Source organism: Gracilinanus agilis, chromosome 1, assembly GCF_016433145.1.
Source record: "Gracilinanus agilis isolate LMUSP501 chromosome 1, AgileGrace, whole genome shotgun sequence".
NCBI lineage: Eukaryota > Metazoa > Chordata > Mammalia > Didelphimorphia > Didelphidae > Gracilinanus > Gracilinanus agilis.
In genome coordinates, this window is record NC_058130.1 from 586,726,497 (window position 1) to 586,745,550 (window position 19,054).

The window sequence follows — 19,054 nt, forward strand, 5'->3', positions numbered from 1 at the left end:
CACTTGTATGAATGATGTTAAATGTTGAAGCTTCTGATGTCTGTAGTAGCATAGGTTATTGAAGTAATTATTCTAAATAGGTGGGTGGTCTTGGGAAACCCATTTAGAATTGATAGCTTCCTATGTTGTTAGGAAAGCAACAAGGATCATGAAACCATTAACTTGGTCTATCGGTACATTTTTATTGACTTAGTTTTGGGATTAGTCTTACATTGTAGCCTAATTACCTACCTGGGTGCTAGATGCAGGTCAGTTTCTGATCTTTTTTTTTACACTAAACCATCTCTTTAAATTTATTTCATAACAGCATATTTCTTTGTGAAATGTTTTTTTTTCAAATGTTAACTATCAGCATAAGAAATTCTGTAATGTAGTACTACAGTATACATGACTTAAAATATATATTTAAGTAATTTTTCTTTAAAAAAAAAAACACCTTGTAGAAGCTTTGCTTTGCCTTGCCTTGTGCTGCCTCTATCAGATTCAGCTTTATGATCCTTAGTTGAATGTCATCTATGTAGGCTTAAACAAGAACTGATAAATACCAATCTTGAGCTCCCTCTTCTGGCCAAACTATAACATTGTTTTTTCATCCTTCAAGTTTCTAACCCTTTTTCCCCAACTTTCACAAAATATAAACACAGCCTAAAAAAATGTTCAAATGGATTAAGAATGAAAACTATTACTTCATATCAGGCAGATTCATATTATACAAGAGAATATACTAAATGACCTAGTTGTCAAGAACATTTTCAAAGAATGGTGCAATTACCATTTCTAGAATAAAATATAATGCCTGAAAAATTCCCTTAAATATCTAATTTTAAAATAAGCTACATCTTTTCTTTAAAAACAGATTTTATGTACTCTAAATTGTACTTATCCTTGATATTCAGTGGTGGTTTTGTGTTTTGTCCAGTTAAAATTATCTATATAACTGTAAATATTATTACACAATTTTTCATTTTCAATGTTGTTATAGTTAACACTAGTTAAACTATACACAAATTCTATAAGAAAACTAAAGTTCCAAATATTGAATGTTTTTTATGGTCTTAGGATATGAACAGGCAGTTATCAAGAAAAGAAAAAAATGTTCCAAATCACTAATAAGAGAAAAACACATCATTAAAAAACACACAAACTCTGAGATCTACCTCACAACTATCATATTGACAAAGATATAACATATAAGGAAAATGACAAATGTTGGAGGGCTGTGGGAGAACCAACATCTGTTAGTAGAGTTGCAAGTTGAAAGCATGAAAGCAGTTTGATACCAACAACAACAACAACAACAACAACACACACACACACACACACACACACACACACACACACACACAGAATTGCTCAAGCCCTTTAATCCAATAATACCTCTATTAGTCTTCAAATAGATCAAAGAGAGTGGGAAAAGATTCATATGTACAAAAATATTTATAGCGGTACATTTTATTTTAGCAAAGAACTAGAAAAGAAAGCGGTTGTGCATTTGAGGAATGACTGAACAAATTGTCCTTGGTGAATGTCATGAAATTTTATATTGTATTGTTCAGTAAAAAATTATAAAAGATGTAGATTCAGAAAACCCTGGAAAGAATTGTATGAACTGCATAATAAGTGCAGAGTAAAATAAGTAGAATCTGGGAATAATTTCTACAATTACTCCAAAATTATAAAGAAAAATAAATTGGAAAGACTTTAGAACTTTGATCAATACAATGACAAACCCTGACTACAGAGGCCCAATAATTCATGTGCTACCTACCTCCTAATAAGAAAGGTGATGGGGACTAGAGATGTAGAATATGACTTACATTGTTTGACATGCCCAATGGATTGAGAATGATTATTTGTTAACAAGAGAAGTGTTTTGTTTTTTTAATTTGGGAGTATTGAAAATGAGCAGAGAGAGTTATACTGATACTTAAGCAATAAAGGGAAAACAGAAATCCTCTTTTTTTTGTTATTTCTCTATGGAAATAGTTTTGTTTGTGGATGTTTGCCAGTTTCAGAATAATGAAGAATTACAATTTCTAAAGAATGCTCTTGTGAAATTTGCTATTTAATCTATGCTTACTGGAATGCATATTAATTTGAAGTCCTCTTGTATGAATTGTACTTCAAAGAATAATAGAAAATCCAATGGACTTAGCAAATGAGAAAATAACAAATGGTACTACAATATTATATTCATTAAAAGTATATTTTGTAGAAAAATTTACATTAGATAGCTAATAATCTAATATGGTAATTTTGACCAGTTTTAATTTGGGGGGAAATTAATATTCAGAGCAATTAGAATTCTTCACACTAAGGATAACATATGAAAATGAAAATTCCATAGGAGATACTTTCAGGAGTTAATTTGCATTATTTAATCCTGACCATCACTTCAAATATAATAAATAATTCTGATGTGTTTGCAGATTTGGTAATAGTCATCATTTCTGACACTCTATTCTTTGTAGGCCAACAGGCTGTCTCTGATGATTATTTGAAGGTGTATATATTGTTAAATTTGATATATTATGCATTATTCTTAATAGTTTTGATAGGGCAAAGCACAATATTTAATTTTCAAGTTTGCCTCCATTTGGTTTGTAATTATGCTGAATTAGTTTCTGTTATTATATCCAAGATAATTATATTTCTTATCTTTCTAACAGCAGTCTTTAGAAAATCAAATAAATCACACTTTTATTTATTTCTTGGAACAGTTTTTATATGACTTTTTAAAGTCCATTTATCATTGAGAGGTATGGGTTAGGTAATCCATTGGGATTGATTCAGAAATACTTTGAGTAAATGACTGAAATAAGTCATAAAAGTTTTAACATGGAATGAAGTCCCTAGTGGAGCACTCCAGTGATCCTATACTGTTTTACTTTTTTTAAAGATTAATGGCATGAATTTCATACTTAGCAGTTTTGCAAATGACCAAAACTAACAGGGAATACAAACACGTGGATGACAATAATCAGGATTTTAAAAGACGGACTAAGTGTAATAAACTGAAATTTGGGAGGAGTAAAAATATAATATATATTAGGATTATAAATGTAGATATTAAAAGGAACCTGAGATGTCATTATAATCTCCTAACTTTGCAGATGAAAAAACTGAGTCCCAGAGAAATTAAATCAATAGTTAGTATTTGAGGCAAAATTCAAGCCTAGATGTTCCAAATTATGTTTTTTTTTAAATTAACTTAATAAGAACAAAAAGGGGAAAGCGTGAAAAATATGTTTTAGTAGATTAATGTAAACTCAATATATGTCAATAATGTGATCTCAAAAATTTTAATGTTATTCTACATTAAGAGTTATAGTATATGGATCTAAAATACAGTGTTAATTTTTGGATACCACAATTTAGGAAGTAATCAAAATATTTTCAAATTACCTATGTACCAAGCACTCGACTAGAGAGAAGTTATAAAAGCTAAAATGGAACTTATATTCTATCAGATAGCATGTAAACATATACGTATATATAAAACAAATAAAATGTTATATAGAAGAACTAAAAGGAGAGGGGAAGAAAGATCAGAAAGAACCAGATAGAAAGTAGCATTCAAACTGAGCTTTGAAAGTTTAAAGAAAAGTAGAGATATAATAAGAGGAGATGAAGAAAGTGTATACTAGGTGAAAGGAATAGCCTTACAAAGGCATAATGATGAGAGGAGAAATGACATGTGAAGACTAGCAAATTGGCTATTTTGGCCAGTCATAGTGGGCCAAGTGGAATCAACTAGAAAAAAGTTTTAAAAAGGCCTTAAAGTTCCAAGTGGAGGATTTTATATTTGATCCTATACATCTTAGAGAGTTAGTGGTTTAATGAATTAGAGGAGTAAAGGATGCTGATAAACTAGAGCATATTCAAGACAGCAACCAGAGTAGTGATGGTTCTTGAGGTCATACCATTGATCAGTTGATAAATTTGAGGTTCCTTAGTCTAGAAAAGAATAGATTTAGGAGTAGGCCTAGAAGGAATGAGTTGTTCTGCTTGTCTTCATAACTAGATCAATGAGTGTAAGATGCAGACAGGCTGATTTAGGCTTGATATAAGGAAACCTTTTATTTTTTTTAAACACTTAGAACTATCCAAAAAGTGGAACCAGTTGCCTCAAATGATAGTGAATTTCCTTGTCTTCAAACAAGGATTGAATTTTAGGTTCAGTGTAAAGAAAATTCTTATTCAGATATAAGCAAGATGGCCTCTGAAGTCACTTCTGACTATGAATTTTGTGAAATGATGTGTCAAATACACAACAAATATCCCCTTAGATAAGACTACTAAGTTGAATAAAATCAAACCCTTTCAAATAACTTGCAATGCTGTAGATGGTAGGTTAAACTATATAATATGTTAGATGATAAAATAATGGGCCATGAAAGTATATATTAATTGACTTTTCAAACTTATGTTGTGTAAATATAGATTTAAGAATCTTAAAAAATGATTAAGGTGATAGATTGTAACATTAAGAATTGATGTTCTAATTCCTATTTAGAGAGCTTTTAAAACACAGATTATTGAGCCAATAGGCTATAATGGCCAAAAGAAACCCTTCTTATTTCGCAGATCACTGATGCGATAAACAATAATGGCTTAGACATTTCTACAGTATGTGCCTGGCCTGAATGTACTGGGAAACACTAAAGACAGAGTAGTTCATATACCTTTCCTCACCCCTACCCCCTACTTTACACCCAAAGAAAACTTTGATAAAAGGAAAAAGCATATCAAAGTTTAATATTTATTATTTCTAATTTTTATATTTGTTTAGGCTCTGTTATAAGTTAGAAAAAATAAAGATATGATCTAAAGGTATGCATTCTTAAAAAGAGATGTGCTCTTTTTAAATCATTTGTAGCCTTAAATTTTAAAGGTCAAAATAGAAATTTCTAAAGTTGAGAGGACATTTAAAACACAAAGATACAATATTGCTACATTATATTTATGGACTTTTTTTAAAGGTATCTGCCAATAAGTACAACATTTTATAATCTGGTATGAACAGCTTTGGACTTGAATAGTGCTGTATTGCATCCTTTTATCTTTTTATATAGTGCTACAGTTACAGGGAAAATGGAGGGAAAATAAATTGAAACAATGAGTTTAACCTCTGACAGAAATTTAAATTGAACATTTAGAATTCCCCCAGTCTAACATTTTCTATCTTAACAAAATGGTCAGCCTAGAAAGTATATTTCCATTTCAAAAGAATGTTAGCATCATGGCAATCCAAGGATAATGTCATAAGATCAACAGTAGAAAGGTTTGTTTCCCTGATGGTCATGCTTTTTTGTTTTTTTCTTCTACTTCATTAATCAGTAGCCAAACCTAAAGTTTTTTTGTAATCTGAAGCCTTTATTTCAATTTAGAGTAAGTTAATTTCAAAAGAACTTAATAGTATTTGAGTATTTTAACTTTGAAGTATATCAGCATAGTACTGTGTTGCAAAGATAAGACCTTATTCTCATTCATTCCTTCATTCATTCAAAAAAAAAAAAGCAACAATTCTGACTGATATTTTCTTGTTTAAGCAGGAGAATACCATACTTACCCTTTATTGTTGGTATAAACCATTATTTTACTGAGAACCATTAGCTATTTAAAACTTGGTACATAAATTAAAGAGGAGCTAAATGGATTTGTGATTGTTGCCATTAGTAGCATTTTAGATTATACAGGCAATTATTGTGTTCATTATCCTAGAACAGCCCCTTTGCAAAACTATTGTAGTTGTCTTAGACATTATGCACAAATTTTCCCTTGGAGATTAAAATTTCCAGTGGCGTATTTAATTTTGTTATCACAGTTGTTTCAAACAGAACAAATATTATGACAAGTAGAAGAAAATTTGCTTTACAAATATGGGAAATTACAATAAATGTTGAGAATTACTCTGTAGTCTGCTTAATTCACCTTTTTCTTATGTAGTCATAATTACCTCAAATGATTAAGAATATTCTATTAGTGAAAAGATTTTGTAGTTATGGCGAAGGACAGAGGTTCTCCAAGATTTTAGAAGTTTCTAGTTGGAAACCAATAGCACTTCTAAATTTACTAGTTAACTAGTTAACTAGATTTTTAACTAGAATGTGACTTCTAACATTTAGACATCCATATAGACTTACAAATGTGCCTTAAGTTAATTATAAACAATACTGTGGGTATCTAGAAGAGCTAAATTTATTAAATATTTCCTATTTTAGTTCTATTTTATGATGCAAGTTTTGCCAAATAAGAGATATAGTATATAACTTTAATTCCTTCCTCTATGGACATTTCCTGTAGTAAGCTTTAATAAGTCATCTTCACTTTGAGAAGAAATGCAACATAATACTGTGTGCTGTAGTCAGATTATCATTAAGCTGTAGGAAGATTAGACATGCTTAAGGTAGTATACCTGACAGAAAGCAGGATGTAATCTTACTTAAAAAAAGATACCTTTTACCTGCATAAAATAAGTTTTTCTTTTATTTGCTCTAAAAACCATTTGGGCAACATTTTGTTTGGTCTCTTGACTCTTATATTCACCAATCAGGCAATTGACCACATCTGTCTTCACCAATTAGAAAGGTATTAATGCTTGAATTATCTACATATCAATGTGCAGTGGGTTCCATTTAATGTTTCGATCCTATATATGGCATTTTTTCAAAGAAAACTTTGTATTCGTTTGTAACTGTTTTTGTCTCTGCTTTTACAGTCTCTCACTGCTATGATGCTGGGGGTGGGGGGAAGTGTGAGGTAGTGGTTATGCATTTTGCAGGACAGAGATTCTTTATTTTATTACAAAAAAAGACCAACTCTAGAAGGCCAGATTAAATCATTCCTTTCACTTTTTAATGGGATTTGGATGAATAGAGTAAAATATGCACTTTGCATTCATTGATAGCATCTTTAGGTTGAGGTAATTGAGTCTTTTTTCCCTGACTGAATGAATAATGACTTCATCTGATCCTCAGCGAGGCCTGAAACTTAGACCGCCTTTGTCAACGCAAAAAGATCTGGGCTTTGAAACATGCTCTACTTCCCTGGCTTAATTTTTCTTCATTTTAATCCAAAAACCTATTTTTCTCAATAATTCAAGCATAAACTATGTAGTAGTTGAAGCAGCGGAAATTGCAAGATATTTGTCCTCCTGGTGCTGCTTTTTAAATGCAGCTGATAAATCAGCCGCTGGGTCTTCAGCTGCCTCGTTCTCAAGGGAAGGGACAGCCTATACAGAAGCGGGAATGTTGGAATTTTTGAGAACTATTTAAATATAGTTCCTTTTCAGACTTTTTGTTATCTAGGGAAATGTTATGTTTTACTGATCCTGCTGGCACTGCCTACAGATAAAAGAGCTTCTGTGATGGAGCTCAGAGAAGTTCTTGTTGATATAATTTTCCCACACATTTTAGTTGGCTAAAAGTTGCACTACAAAAGTGAATCCATGTATATTATACCTTATCCTTATTGGGAAAATAGGAAGTTTGAGATTTCTGCTTCTTTGAAAAGTTTCTATTCAGAAGTTAATTACTAGATCTCTTTGCCTTTTTTTCTCCCTGTTCTTTTGAAGCATATAATAGGAAAAGTGGTTTTCTTCCTTTTGTGGAAAGCCTGGGCTCTTATTCAATATGTTAAATTAAAAATAAGCAGATATTCCACTTGAAATTGATACTTATCTCTTAGCTTATTCATTATTTAAAGTTTCCTTAGTCATTAGATGCATTGCACATCAAAAGTGACAAGATATAAAGAAGGAAAATGAGGTCAGGTTTCAGAAACATTAAGCCTGATTCATCAGCCCACACTTTACAAAGTGAACTCTCCAAAGTATGCTGAGGAATGTTATTCCTAGATTTATGCAGGAATTGAACATCTTGCTGCCTCACACACCAGTGGGATGGGTAGAAATACAAGTGGCCACTTGGATTATAAATTCTTTAGGTGTCATGTAGCCCTATCTGGAGGTAGAGATGGAACCAGCTGTGCCCTATGCCCCTGTAAACGTATTAACCTACTTTTCTATAGTCTTTAAAATGTATGTATAAAGTATGTTAGCTATAAGTAAGTGATTTTTCTATTAAAACTGGAAACTTAGGTGGTTTAAGTAGAGAATCATAATGAAGCAGTGAGTGCTACTTCTTCTATTACTTCAGAAAGTATATCGTTGGATTTTACCAGGTTACTTTAGCAGAAATTATTTTTTTAACTGAAAATTCTACCTTAGGAAAAACTTAAAGGTAAAATTCTTTTTTCCACTTCTGGTCATTTAGCCATTGAATCTAATATTTTTGTCAGATTTAGTTGCAAACCTTATGTAAAAGCAAACCTTAGTTAATCATATATGAGAGTAATAAGACAAAGCTATTTTGGTCATATTTAAGGATTTTGACATTACTACAAAGTGAATTTATGCTTATTAGTAATTCCTAAGCTTTTTTTATACTAGGACATACTTGTCTCTATTGATTACTATTTGTCCCTTTCAAAATTATCTTGTTTTTTTTAGGACAAGTTAGTTCTTTGTTGGCTTCTACTGTGGCAAAGATATTAGTATTAGTATTACCCTCTGCTGCTGTCAACCTGATCTTAAGTTTAAGGACAGAGGTGGTGCTAAATAATATTTGTCAGTTTAGACTTCATGAAACTCAGAACTCTATGAAATTATATGCTTCCTAAGGGATAGGAATGCCTTACAGGTTTTTAGAGAACAAAATCTAGAAGTTGTTTTAGGCTGAGAATAGTGAGCCCTGTATAACAGTAAGGGATACAGACTGACACAACTGTGGAGGCAGCAGGTAAAATCAAAACCTCTATTTATTAAGGTTTATAAGGATTTAAAAGAAAGATAAAAGCTTAGCAGGAAAAATCCCTAAATACTAATGGGGTACTAATTCAGGCACACCCAACTCAAGGTCTCTCATGAGATACACTTCTGTCTAGTAAAAACGAGACCTGCTTTCTCTCCTTATCACCACCTTAACCAAATTCCCAACTATCTATGTCTATTTCTAATCATTATTATTCTTATATATTATTAAATTACTACCTCCTTGTAATTGTTCAGTTCAGTTGTTCCAGTTAGTCAGGGTTTTTTGACCTAGTGGCTTCTGGTCTGAAAAGGCCGAGCCTAGCCAGCTCCACTCTGTAACCATGGAGGAACAAAAACCAGATTTTCTTCTAACTGTTGGTCTTCCTTTCACAGCTTTTCCCAAAAACTTCCAACTTCTCTTCTTTCCAAAATTGTCACTCTGGTTCAAGGAATTCCCAAGAGCCAAAATTTTTGCCTCTTCTCTTGGCAGGGAACACCAGAGAGAGAGACAGTTGAGCTTAACGGAATTTCCAACTCCTCAGGTCTCACAAAATTCCTAAGCGAGACCTTAGCTCAAAGTTCCACCTAAGGCAGTCTGACAGTCTGACAGTTTTATTAAACTCTTAATCAAAACTTCAAATCTATTTCCGCCTTAATTCTGGTCACTGATTTTAAAATTAATATAGCCCAAGTCAAAATGACTTTCAGTAACTGTATTTACAAAGAAGTGGAGAGAGTGAAAGTAGAGAAATATAAAAGAGGGTAGAGTAAAAAGTCTAGTTTATCACCCTAAATATTGCTCTGGTCCCCGGATCAACCCATGCAGGGCTCGTTAACCCCTCAGCCAGAGGACTTCGTGGTGAATTAAGCAAGGATTCAATCCACACAGCCTTCTCCAAGAAGGGGAGGCTTCTCAATAACTAATCTCTCCAGAAGCCAGGAAGGGATGATCAGCTTTTCACTCATCAGGAGAAGATCCAAAGGAGAATATCCAGGAACAGTCTTACCAGAAGCAGTCCAAGAGCCTCAGTCCCAGTCCAAGCTCCTTCAACCCAAAAATTCAGGACGAAAACCTCATACACAGGAAGTTCATCATCTTTTATAGTTCTTTTTTTACATCACTTCCTATCCCTTCCTCCACTTTACAAGGAACAATTGCAGTCTTTTAATTTGCTTAGCACTTCCAGGGGGCCAGGGTTTGTGGGTTCCAACTCTCATTCTATGAAGGTGTAAACTCTTATCAAAGGATAAATAAGTTTCTAACTGATTGAGTAAAAAGGGTGGCGCTCTCTAAGTGGCTTGCAAAATCCTCCACCTAGTGCCAAGTAGGGGTATTCAAGCTTTGGTTGATTAATTCAAAAATAGGCAAGAGGAGAGTCAATCTCATCTTCACAATCGCCCCGCTGTGATCCTTTGGGAGACTAGTCTCCCCAATGGATCATTTAAACATAACTATCTTACATCTCTAAAAATCTTCTAACTAAAGGTGCATATAATATTTCACTTTCTAAGAGGAAACTACAATAGTTAGAGTAAAGAGGGAAATAGAAAAGAGAGAGCAAAACCAGTGTTTCCTAGACACATTTATAAAAAGCCAATTGGGGGTAATCCCCTTTGTCATAAGAGTTTTCATTCAGAATAAATGTGTTCAACGCCCTTCAGTTCAATCATTTACATCACAAAGTTCATTCTGTATCTTCTGATGCATTATAGATTTCTTTATGGCACTTTCTCCAAACTGTTCATTTTCTTGATTAAAGGAGTTAGCAAACTTCTTTTCCTGAAATTTTTCAAAAAAAAAATAAATTTTAAATCTTACATTTTATGAAAATTATATAACCCCCCCCCGAGTAGTGTATTGACCAACACCCAGATCAACTCAGGGTACATAGTCGAGTAACGGGGTATATAAATCATGTCAAAAGAAAATCAAAATAATAAAAAAAAAAGGAAAAGCAAATAGAAAAAAAATTAAAATTTTGAAGAAAAGAAAATCAATATTAAAACCAAGATACAAAAAACTATGTCTATAAAAATTTCTGAGTAAACAAGAATAACTCCATAACAGGTTCTTAAATCAGGGTTCAATTAAAATGATTTCTGTCCCACAAGTCTGTAGGACAAATCCAGTAATATTGTAGGTACCCATTGGCAGCCAGGACTACAGGAAGTTGCTATATTGTAAGAGAAGAAAAAAAGAACTAGATTTTTGTGTAAAAGGGAAGTGTGTTTCCCTGGTCTGATTTTACATTCACTCTCAGAGATAGGGGAGCCAAAATGGTAGCCAAACTTGGGTACTTGTCAGAATATGGCTTGGGTAAGACCTGCGTCTGACACATGTAAAACAGCAACCTCTAACCTCAAACAAGTCCTCTGTTTTGGTGCAGATCTCATCAATCCCAGCAGGATTGGTTGATCTCCTTGACCTTGTGCTTGTAGGCACTGTGCAAAATAACTTTGTGCTTCTTTGGCACTGTGCAATGACTCTTTTGTAATCCCTTCTCCTGTAATCAGACATAATTATTAATCAAAGTACCATGGTATTTATCAATCAATGACAGGTTTCTGTAGTCTAAAAGCTTTTAGGGATGCATTGATATTAGGACTAATGTATATTTTAAACTCATATTAGTGCAAAATAAAAAAATAAAAAAGCCATTAATGCTGGTAACATGCTTCAAGAACAAAAAAAAATTAGAGAAAAAAGAAAACTCAAATACTCTATTGCACATACAAGGAAAAAAATAATAAAAAATTAAAAAATAATAAAAAATATATAGTTCACAACCAGTGATACACTGTGTTAAGAAAACAGCTTTATAAAAAACAGTAGTGTAGCAGCAAATGCACATTCAAGAAGTATCAAAAATCAACAAAATTGTAATAGCCCATTTAATGACAATAGCAAACAAACCTGCTATCATTAGGATTCACATGAGTCTCTATAGCCACTGAAGCTAATGGATACTTGTCACAAGTTCTCCAGATCTAGCAAATCTTTCAGCCTTGGGGAAGATATTTTTAACAATGTCAATTACTGCCATCATTCCAAAATTTGGCAGTAGAGCCCAGAAAAAACCTCTGTAGCCGATGAATATCTTTTGAGTCTAAAATGCCACCAAGGATCTAAATCATTCTAGTGGAATGGTAGAGTAAGCTGAAGAGTTACAAATATTTTTTAAAAAACCATTTAGAAGCTACTAGACTTCATGGGAAATGCTCCCTCTTATGGGCCATTCAGGGGTACCATGTCACCTAGGAAAATCTTCCCACCTCCTGGATGAGATTATAACTCATCACAGGGTAACCAAACCCCTTAGGAAAACTCCCTCCTTTGGCATGAGTCTGTAACAGCTATAAAGGCATGACTTTTTCCCATTCATTGTATTGTGGAGTCGAGGACTACAACAGTGAAAATCACTTCAGATGTCTCATTCATTACATTTTTATGAATGTGGAGGTGGGGAATATAATAGTGCTACAGCACTTCACTTCAACTACTAAATGGACTCTTTACCTCTTGTTACAAACAACTCAAAGTTAGGCAAATGATCAGTCAGAGGTAGTGGTGCTACTGGATATCTAAAAATCATTTCTAAAGGCCCCTTAAAATCAAGTTAAGTTTTTGGATCATTAAATTTTCCATAGGTTGTATACAGGTTGTAACCTATTTGATAGAGTCCATCCATCATCATCTATGTGACAATTAACAAATGCAAAAAGGCACAAAAGATTGTTTAGGCAACATGTGACCTTGATGGATCTGGTGACAAACCCAACTTCCATAAGAACTTAGTTTTGCCATGGAAAAGTGTTTATGGACTTTTACACTGGTCTTTTCTCCAGTCCAGTTATATGGGAAAGGTACAAATAAAGATCGTAGGATGGTGCAAATAAAAACAGTGTAACAGAACATATAGCCAATAGTCAAAACACAGTAACTTAAAGTGACATAGTGTAAACAGAACATATTAGATTAGATCAATATGTGAACTTAACAAACAAAATTCAGTCTTAAAGCAAACAGTCAGCAAGTACAATATATGTGACAGGATACAGGCACTGAATTCAAGAGTCCTTTTATTTTCCCATTTCTGATGGCTTTTTCAGTATTTAGAGGGGAACAAAACTGAAAAAATTAACAATGGAGTCTGAAAAGGCTTAAAAATTCACTTCCATATTCTTTAAGATTCCTTCCCCTCCCCAGTATTATCCAACTAGATTCCTTTGGTCACACCTCTGAGGTTCCCCATACCTGCACTGAGCATAGTGTGGACTAGTCCCATATTGGATGTGTTGCAGAGACTGGGCAGGCCAAAAATGGCAAGGGATTGTAGGGAGATGAATCTCCCCCTTGAATCTCAGGATTACTCAAGCTAATTACAAAGACCAATGCACCAAGGAACAGTAGTAAGAGAAGATACCCCAAAACTTTGAGCTGTGTGACCTCTGTAATGCTCTCTCAGAATGGGAGCTGTTTGAGATAGGCAGGAAACCTGACCATGTTTGCAATTCTACTCATTAAATTTTTTGCAAATCTACTTCCTGTTTCAAAGAGTAACCTTCCCCTTCCCCCCAGGTAAAAATGCCAGAGACTTTGTGACATCTCAGTCCCTACCCCCCACAGCTAGGATCATGGAAGCCCACCTTGGTTAATTTAAAATCAACCTGGGAGGTAAATGGGGGTAGGAATAAATCTGGGTAGGCAGCGTGGAAGGGGCCCAGGAATTTCTGTTCACCATGTGTTCATGTGGAGCTGCTAGGCTGTCGCAAGTCTAAAAAACCATTTCAGCCCTGAGCTACTACATGCCTGAGACCCGGGGGGGGGGGGGGTGCGGTATAGTGGTTAAGATGGGGAAATATCTCTCAGGTAAAAGCCTTTAGGAGGCTGATTGTTGCCTAAAATACCCGGGCTTCTCATTCAGGGGTTAGCAATGTAAGGGGAAGAAGGGTTAATACTTGCAACAGCAACAGCAGCAACAGGAGGAAAAGGGGGAGGAGTGGCAACTGAAAGGTCCACCTAGGCAGCAGCAGTTGGAGTTCTCCAGAGGGAGAGGGCAAGAAGCCTTTGGCAGGAGAAATGTGGTTTTAAACCCCACTTCTTAAATTTTATTCCCAAATTATTGTAATTTCCCCTTAGTAAGTGCAATATTGTATGTACCTCTAGAGATCTTTAGAGATATGAGTTGGTTATGTGTACTGATTCCATGGGAAAACTAGGAATCACAATCTGGGAGATTTCTACATGCTCTTTCCTATGGGAATCACAGGGGGGATTGTGTAATTAGGATCTGTACTTTAAAACTACAACTCCCAGCATCCTATTCTCTTTCTCACATTAAGTGCTAATGTAGGAAGGATATAAATTTTGGTGTAGTCCCTCCTCTTGCTTTCTAACTTTCCTGTTGCAGCTTTGGTGAAGAGGGCCTTTTTTTTTTTTTTTAACCCTTACCTCTGTCTTGGAGTCAATACTTGGTATTGGTTCCAAGGCAGAAGAGTGCTAAGGGCTAGGCCATGGAGGTTAAGTGACTTGCCCACAGTCACACAGCTAGGAAGTGTCTGAGGCCAAATTCAAACCTAGGACCTCCAGTTTCTAGGCCTGGCTCTCAATCCACTGAGCCACCCAGCTGCCCCCTGGAGAGGGCCTTTTAAACAGGCAAGGAGAACTTAGTTGTGTGGTCTTAATTTCATTAGGTAATTGAGTTTTTTTATACTTCTATTTCCTTTTATTCCTCCTACTTCAAGTGATTATTAATAAACTTTATAAACTACAGTTCTTGGAATGTTGGATATTAATTTAAATCTCATAGATGACTCAGTTTGAGTAAAGAGTTCTGAATAAATATCATTCATGCCTCTGCCAGAGTAGAAGCTGAAGGACAGTGTCTCAGGGAGAAACCAAAATTCTTGTTCTTGGTTTGCTGTTTAACCTTACCTATAAGCCCCTACCCTTCCCACCAACATTTCAATTTCTGCCCTGCTAGCACTTATATTTATTTTCTTTGCATTTTTAACCTCATTCTACAAACTCTTTCAAATAATTCTCTCACAAGATTTTGTCCCAATTTGAGAAATTCTGCCCATGATCTATGGTGAGATTATTTAATTTATTTTCCATTTCATTCTAACACTGATCTAAATGTTTTTAATGAAAAATGTAATATGTTAATTTTGTCATTAATATAAGGTTTCAGTAATCTGCATAAGCTTATTTTTATATCATTTCTTTCAGGTGGGATTGCTGGACCTTGAACTGAATCAGCTGACTAAAGCACTGTTTTTGGCATTAGTTGCCCTTTCAATTGTTATGGTAACCTTGCAAGGATTTGTAGGCCCATGGTACCGTAATCTTTTCCGGTTCCTCCTACTCTTTTCCTACATCATCCCCATAAGGTAGGTACATCAGGATAAAGAAAAAAAAATGTAAATCTCCAACTTATGAATGTAACTTTTTTGAATCACATCAGTTTTCATGAAGGAAATTGATCCTATCAGGAAGCTAAAGAAGAAGGTTCTAAAGGAGAAATCTATAATATTTTAAAGGCTCATCTTTCAGAAGAGAGGGGGGAACATTGTGCAGCTTTGGGAATATGCAGCTTAATAAAAGATTCTTACAAATGGACTATTTTAACCTTGTAACTTAAGACATATAATTTTAAAAATTACGTCTTTGTACAGGAATCCATATGCCCTGTCTTTGTATGAGAATCTATTTTTTTATATATGTTAGCCATCTTTTAGTTTTTATTTTGTTTTTGTTTTAACTCAAAACATTAGGTACTTTCTACTTAGGCCTAGTATGAAATTTTAAAGAACTCATGAATTAGCAGTGAGAGAAGACTGTGGTGTACACTTCTTTCCCAATGTACCATCTAAGGTGGTATATAGCGTTATATGTCCAAGGATGGATTTAGTCATTTGGAAGATACAAGTGTTCCTTATTTTACATAATAGTAACTTTGCTGAAAAGATGATTATAACATTTAGCAATCAATTTCCCCAATTCAGTTGTAAAACTGTGGTTGCTTTTTTTTTTTCCTGGTGTGTCTGTGTTCAATATTAGCTACCTAGAATATCATTATTTATGTGATCTAGATTTCTGCTAATTCAATTAGGATCCTATTGGTTTTCTTATTTCATAATTGAAAAAAAATAGATTTTCATTTCCTATATTGATGGTAATTACATCCTTAGCAGCTGATGAGATCAAGAATTAAAATAGTTTAGAGGGAGGAAAAAAAGGAACCAAGAGAAATGACTGTGAATACCCAAGGTTGGTGAGTGTGACCTAGATGAAATTTCAGCAAAAGAGACCGGGAAGTATTGATCACATAGGAACAAAGAAAACCATGAGAGAGGCACATCCCATAAACTGAGAGAGAAGAGTATTAGGGAGAAGAGAGTGATCAGTAGTGTCAGAGAGTTCAATGTGATTAGGAAGAATCAGGATTAGATGTGGTTAAGAACTCAGTGGTAACTTTGAAGAGAATGGTTTCCATTGAATGATGAGATCATATGCCCTATGGTACAATTAGGAACAGTGTGAGAGGGGAGGAGATTTAAGTATCTACTGTGGCTAGCTTTCTTAAGGAGGTTAACCACAGGAATGCTAAAGGATAATAGATATTGGGCAAGATAGTTGATGACAGTTGGCATGATTTCAGCAAGTTCTGGTTTTTTGAAGACAGGGAAGACATGGCCATTCGTATAGGTAGTAGGAAATGAGCTAATAGGGAGAGATTGAAGATAATTGATAGAATTAGAATGAAAGAAGGGACAATCCATTGGAGGAAATGAATTGGAATGAGGTCATTAGTTTAGGTAGAGAGGTGGGCTTTGCTAAAGAAAGCTACCTATTTATGTGAAGCAGAAGGAAAGGAAATAAAAATAGCTAACAGAAAAAAAAAGAAAATTATACAACTCTCATTATGTGTCAGGCACTGAACTAAGTAAGAGCTTTACAGTTATTCTTCCAAATAATCCTCAAGTACTATTATTATCCCACATTTTGCAGATGAGAAACCTGAGGCAAACAGAGAGTAAATGATTTGTCCAGGGACACACATCTAGTAAGTCTTCAGTTGGATTTGAACTCAGATCTTCTTAACTCCAAACCCAATGCTCTAGCCACTATTGCCACATAGCAACCTCATAGTGTAGGAGGTTTTTGGACAATATGATTATGATAAAGAGAAGAAAAGAGAGAGCTCTCAGTGAATACTCTTATTTTCTTTTTCAGTAAAATATGAGGCAAGGTATGAGGAAAGAAGAAAAGGTTTGGAAAAGCCAGCAATGAATTAATTAGAAAGGTATAAAACAATTGCTTAGAAATAGCAAGGGCCCAGTTGATATGTAAAATAAATTTGAATGAACCAAGTTAGGATTCTCTCGTGATTTTCTCTTTTCTACTTGTTCAAATCTCTCCCTTTCTTTAAGCCTCAGTTCAGGACCCAACTCTTTTATGAAGCCTTCTTTGACCTTCTTCAACTGAAAATAATAAAAATGTTTTCTACCTTTTTTTTCTGGTCATCCACTAGTACTTCTCTCATTCTCTCCACTCCCACCATTAAACTATTTTAAACTCCTAGAATGTAGTCTGTTACCAAATATGTAGCTAAGTGGCACAGTGGAAAGAGCACGGGAGCCTGGAGTCAGGAAGACCTGAATTTAAATCCAGCTTCAGACACTTAAGGAGCTGTGTGACTCTGAGCAAGTCACTCACTCTCTGTTTGATTCTGCTTTTTCAGCTTTAAATCAAAATAATAATGGTATTTGCCTCCCAGGATTGTTTTGAGGATAAAATAAGATATTTACAAAATGCTTAGCATGGTGCCTGGCACATACTAAGCACTTACTAAGTGCTTACTCTATACAGCATATCATTCTAAACACTGAGAATACAAATATAAAAGTAAGCCAGTTACTTTTCCCTAGCAGCTCACATTCTAATAGGGGACAAGGGAATACAACCCATGTGGAATATTTCAGATGCATGCCAGATGGAAAGGTCCCATGGGCCTTAAGGTGCAGTGGTGAACACCAGGCTATCAGATTACCACATCCAATATTGTTTCCGTGGTAAAAAGTATTTACCTGCAGCTAGTCTCTCCCTATACCAGTTCATCCTTCTCAGAATTTCCTGAGATATGGAAATGTATTTGCTCAAAAATCATGAGGATCATGTCTTAAGATAAACTGCAAACTCCCACCCGATATTTAAGGCCCTTCTTGGCCTGCTTCCAACCTACCCTTTCAGTCTTAATGTCACCTTATTTCCATTCATACAGAAGTGCTTCAACACTCTTCATTCCCCTACTCTGTAAGATTCTCCAAGTTCCTTATTTCTAGTCTCAATACATTTGTGTAGGTCCTCTGAAGTCTTGGAATCTATTCTTTCATCATACCCTTCAGAATCCTTCTCTTCCTTCAGGTTCAACTTAGGTGACTCCTGACATTCACAGCTAATAATATTTTCATCCTTTCTCTGCTTTTCCTTGAAGTCTTTGTTCAGTTCTCTTTTTCCCCTTCATATTCTCCCTGGAGCTATCCTTCCTTATTTGCAGACATGTCATATTCCCCAATGTGGCCTTCCAAATTTGAACTATGTTGTTTTTCATCTTTGTTTTATTCCCAGCATCTAACACAAAGCCTTATGCCTTAGTCATTACTGCTTCAATGTTTATTTCATTGAATTGAATTTCAGTCACCTAGCTCACAATTGAATTTTTAAAATGTGTCCCTTTAAATAACAGTAATAGCCCACAGCAACCTAGTGAGATAGAGAATTTAAGCATTTTTTCCTTAAGATATAGTTGAGAAAACAGATTCAGAAAAGTTATTTATTTTTTTCATATGACTATTACCACGGCCTCAAGACCAGTGGACTTTGTGCTGTATCATAGGGAAGGTGGGAGCTGCCAAATATCACTATTCTGTGGAGGAGGGTTCTCATAATACCCAGGATTAAATCCTAAATCCATTGTTTATTGACCGGAAGCAAAGTGTTTGGCCTCTCTCAACCTCAGTTTACTCTCTTGTAGAAAGGGAATAATCCTTCATTTATCATAGTTATAGTTTAGAGTTACTTTTTTACCAATGAAATACAGTAAATGAGTGTATTCTTCTTTAAAGTATATGCCACCATAAAATTGAAGAATATTCACTTTTTCCCTTTCCATAACTTAAAAGTCATAGGAAATTACATTTTCTTTAGTCATAAAAGGTTGCAGGTCCTTTTTT

At 34.5% G+C, this 19,054-nt stretch overlaps 1 protein-coding gene across 1 annotated transcript in view; it reads left to right on the forward strand.

Annotated features, from left to right (window-relative positions):
• ATP9B (ATPase phospholipid transporting 9B (putative)) overlaps positions 1-19,054 on the forward strand; it is a 506,373-nt gene that overhangs the window by 318,304 nt on the left and 169,015 nt on the right. The window contains exon 12 of the mRNA XM_044683481.1: positions 15,048-15,208. Coding sequence (XP_044539416.1) covers positions 15,048-15,208 — 161 coding nt within the window. The remainder of the gene's footprint in view (positions 1-15,047; positions 15,209-19,054) is intronic.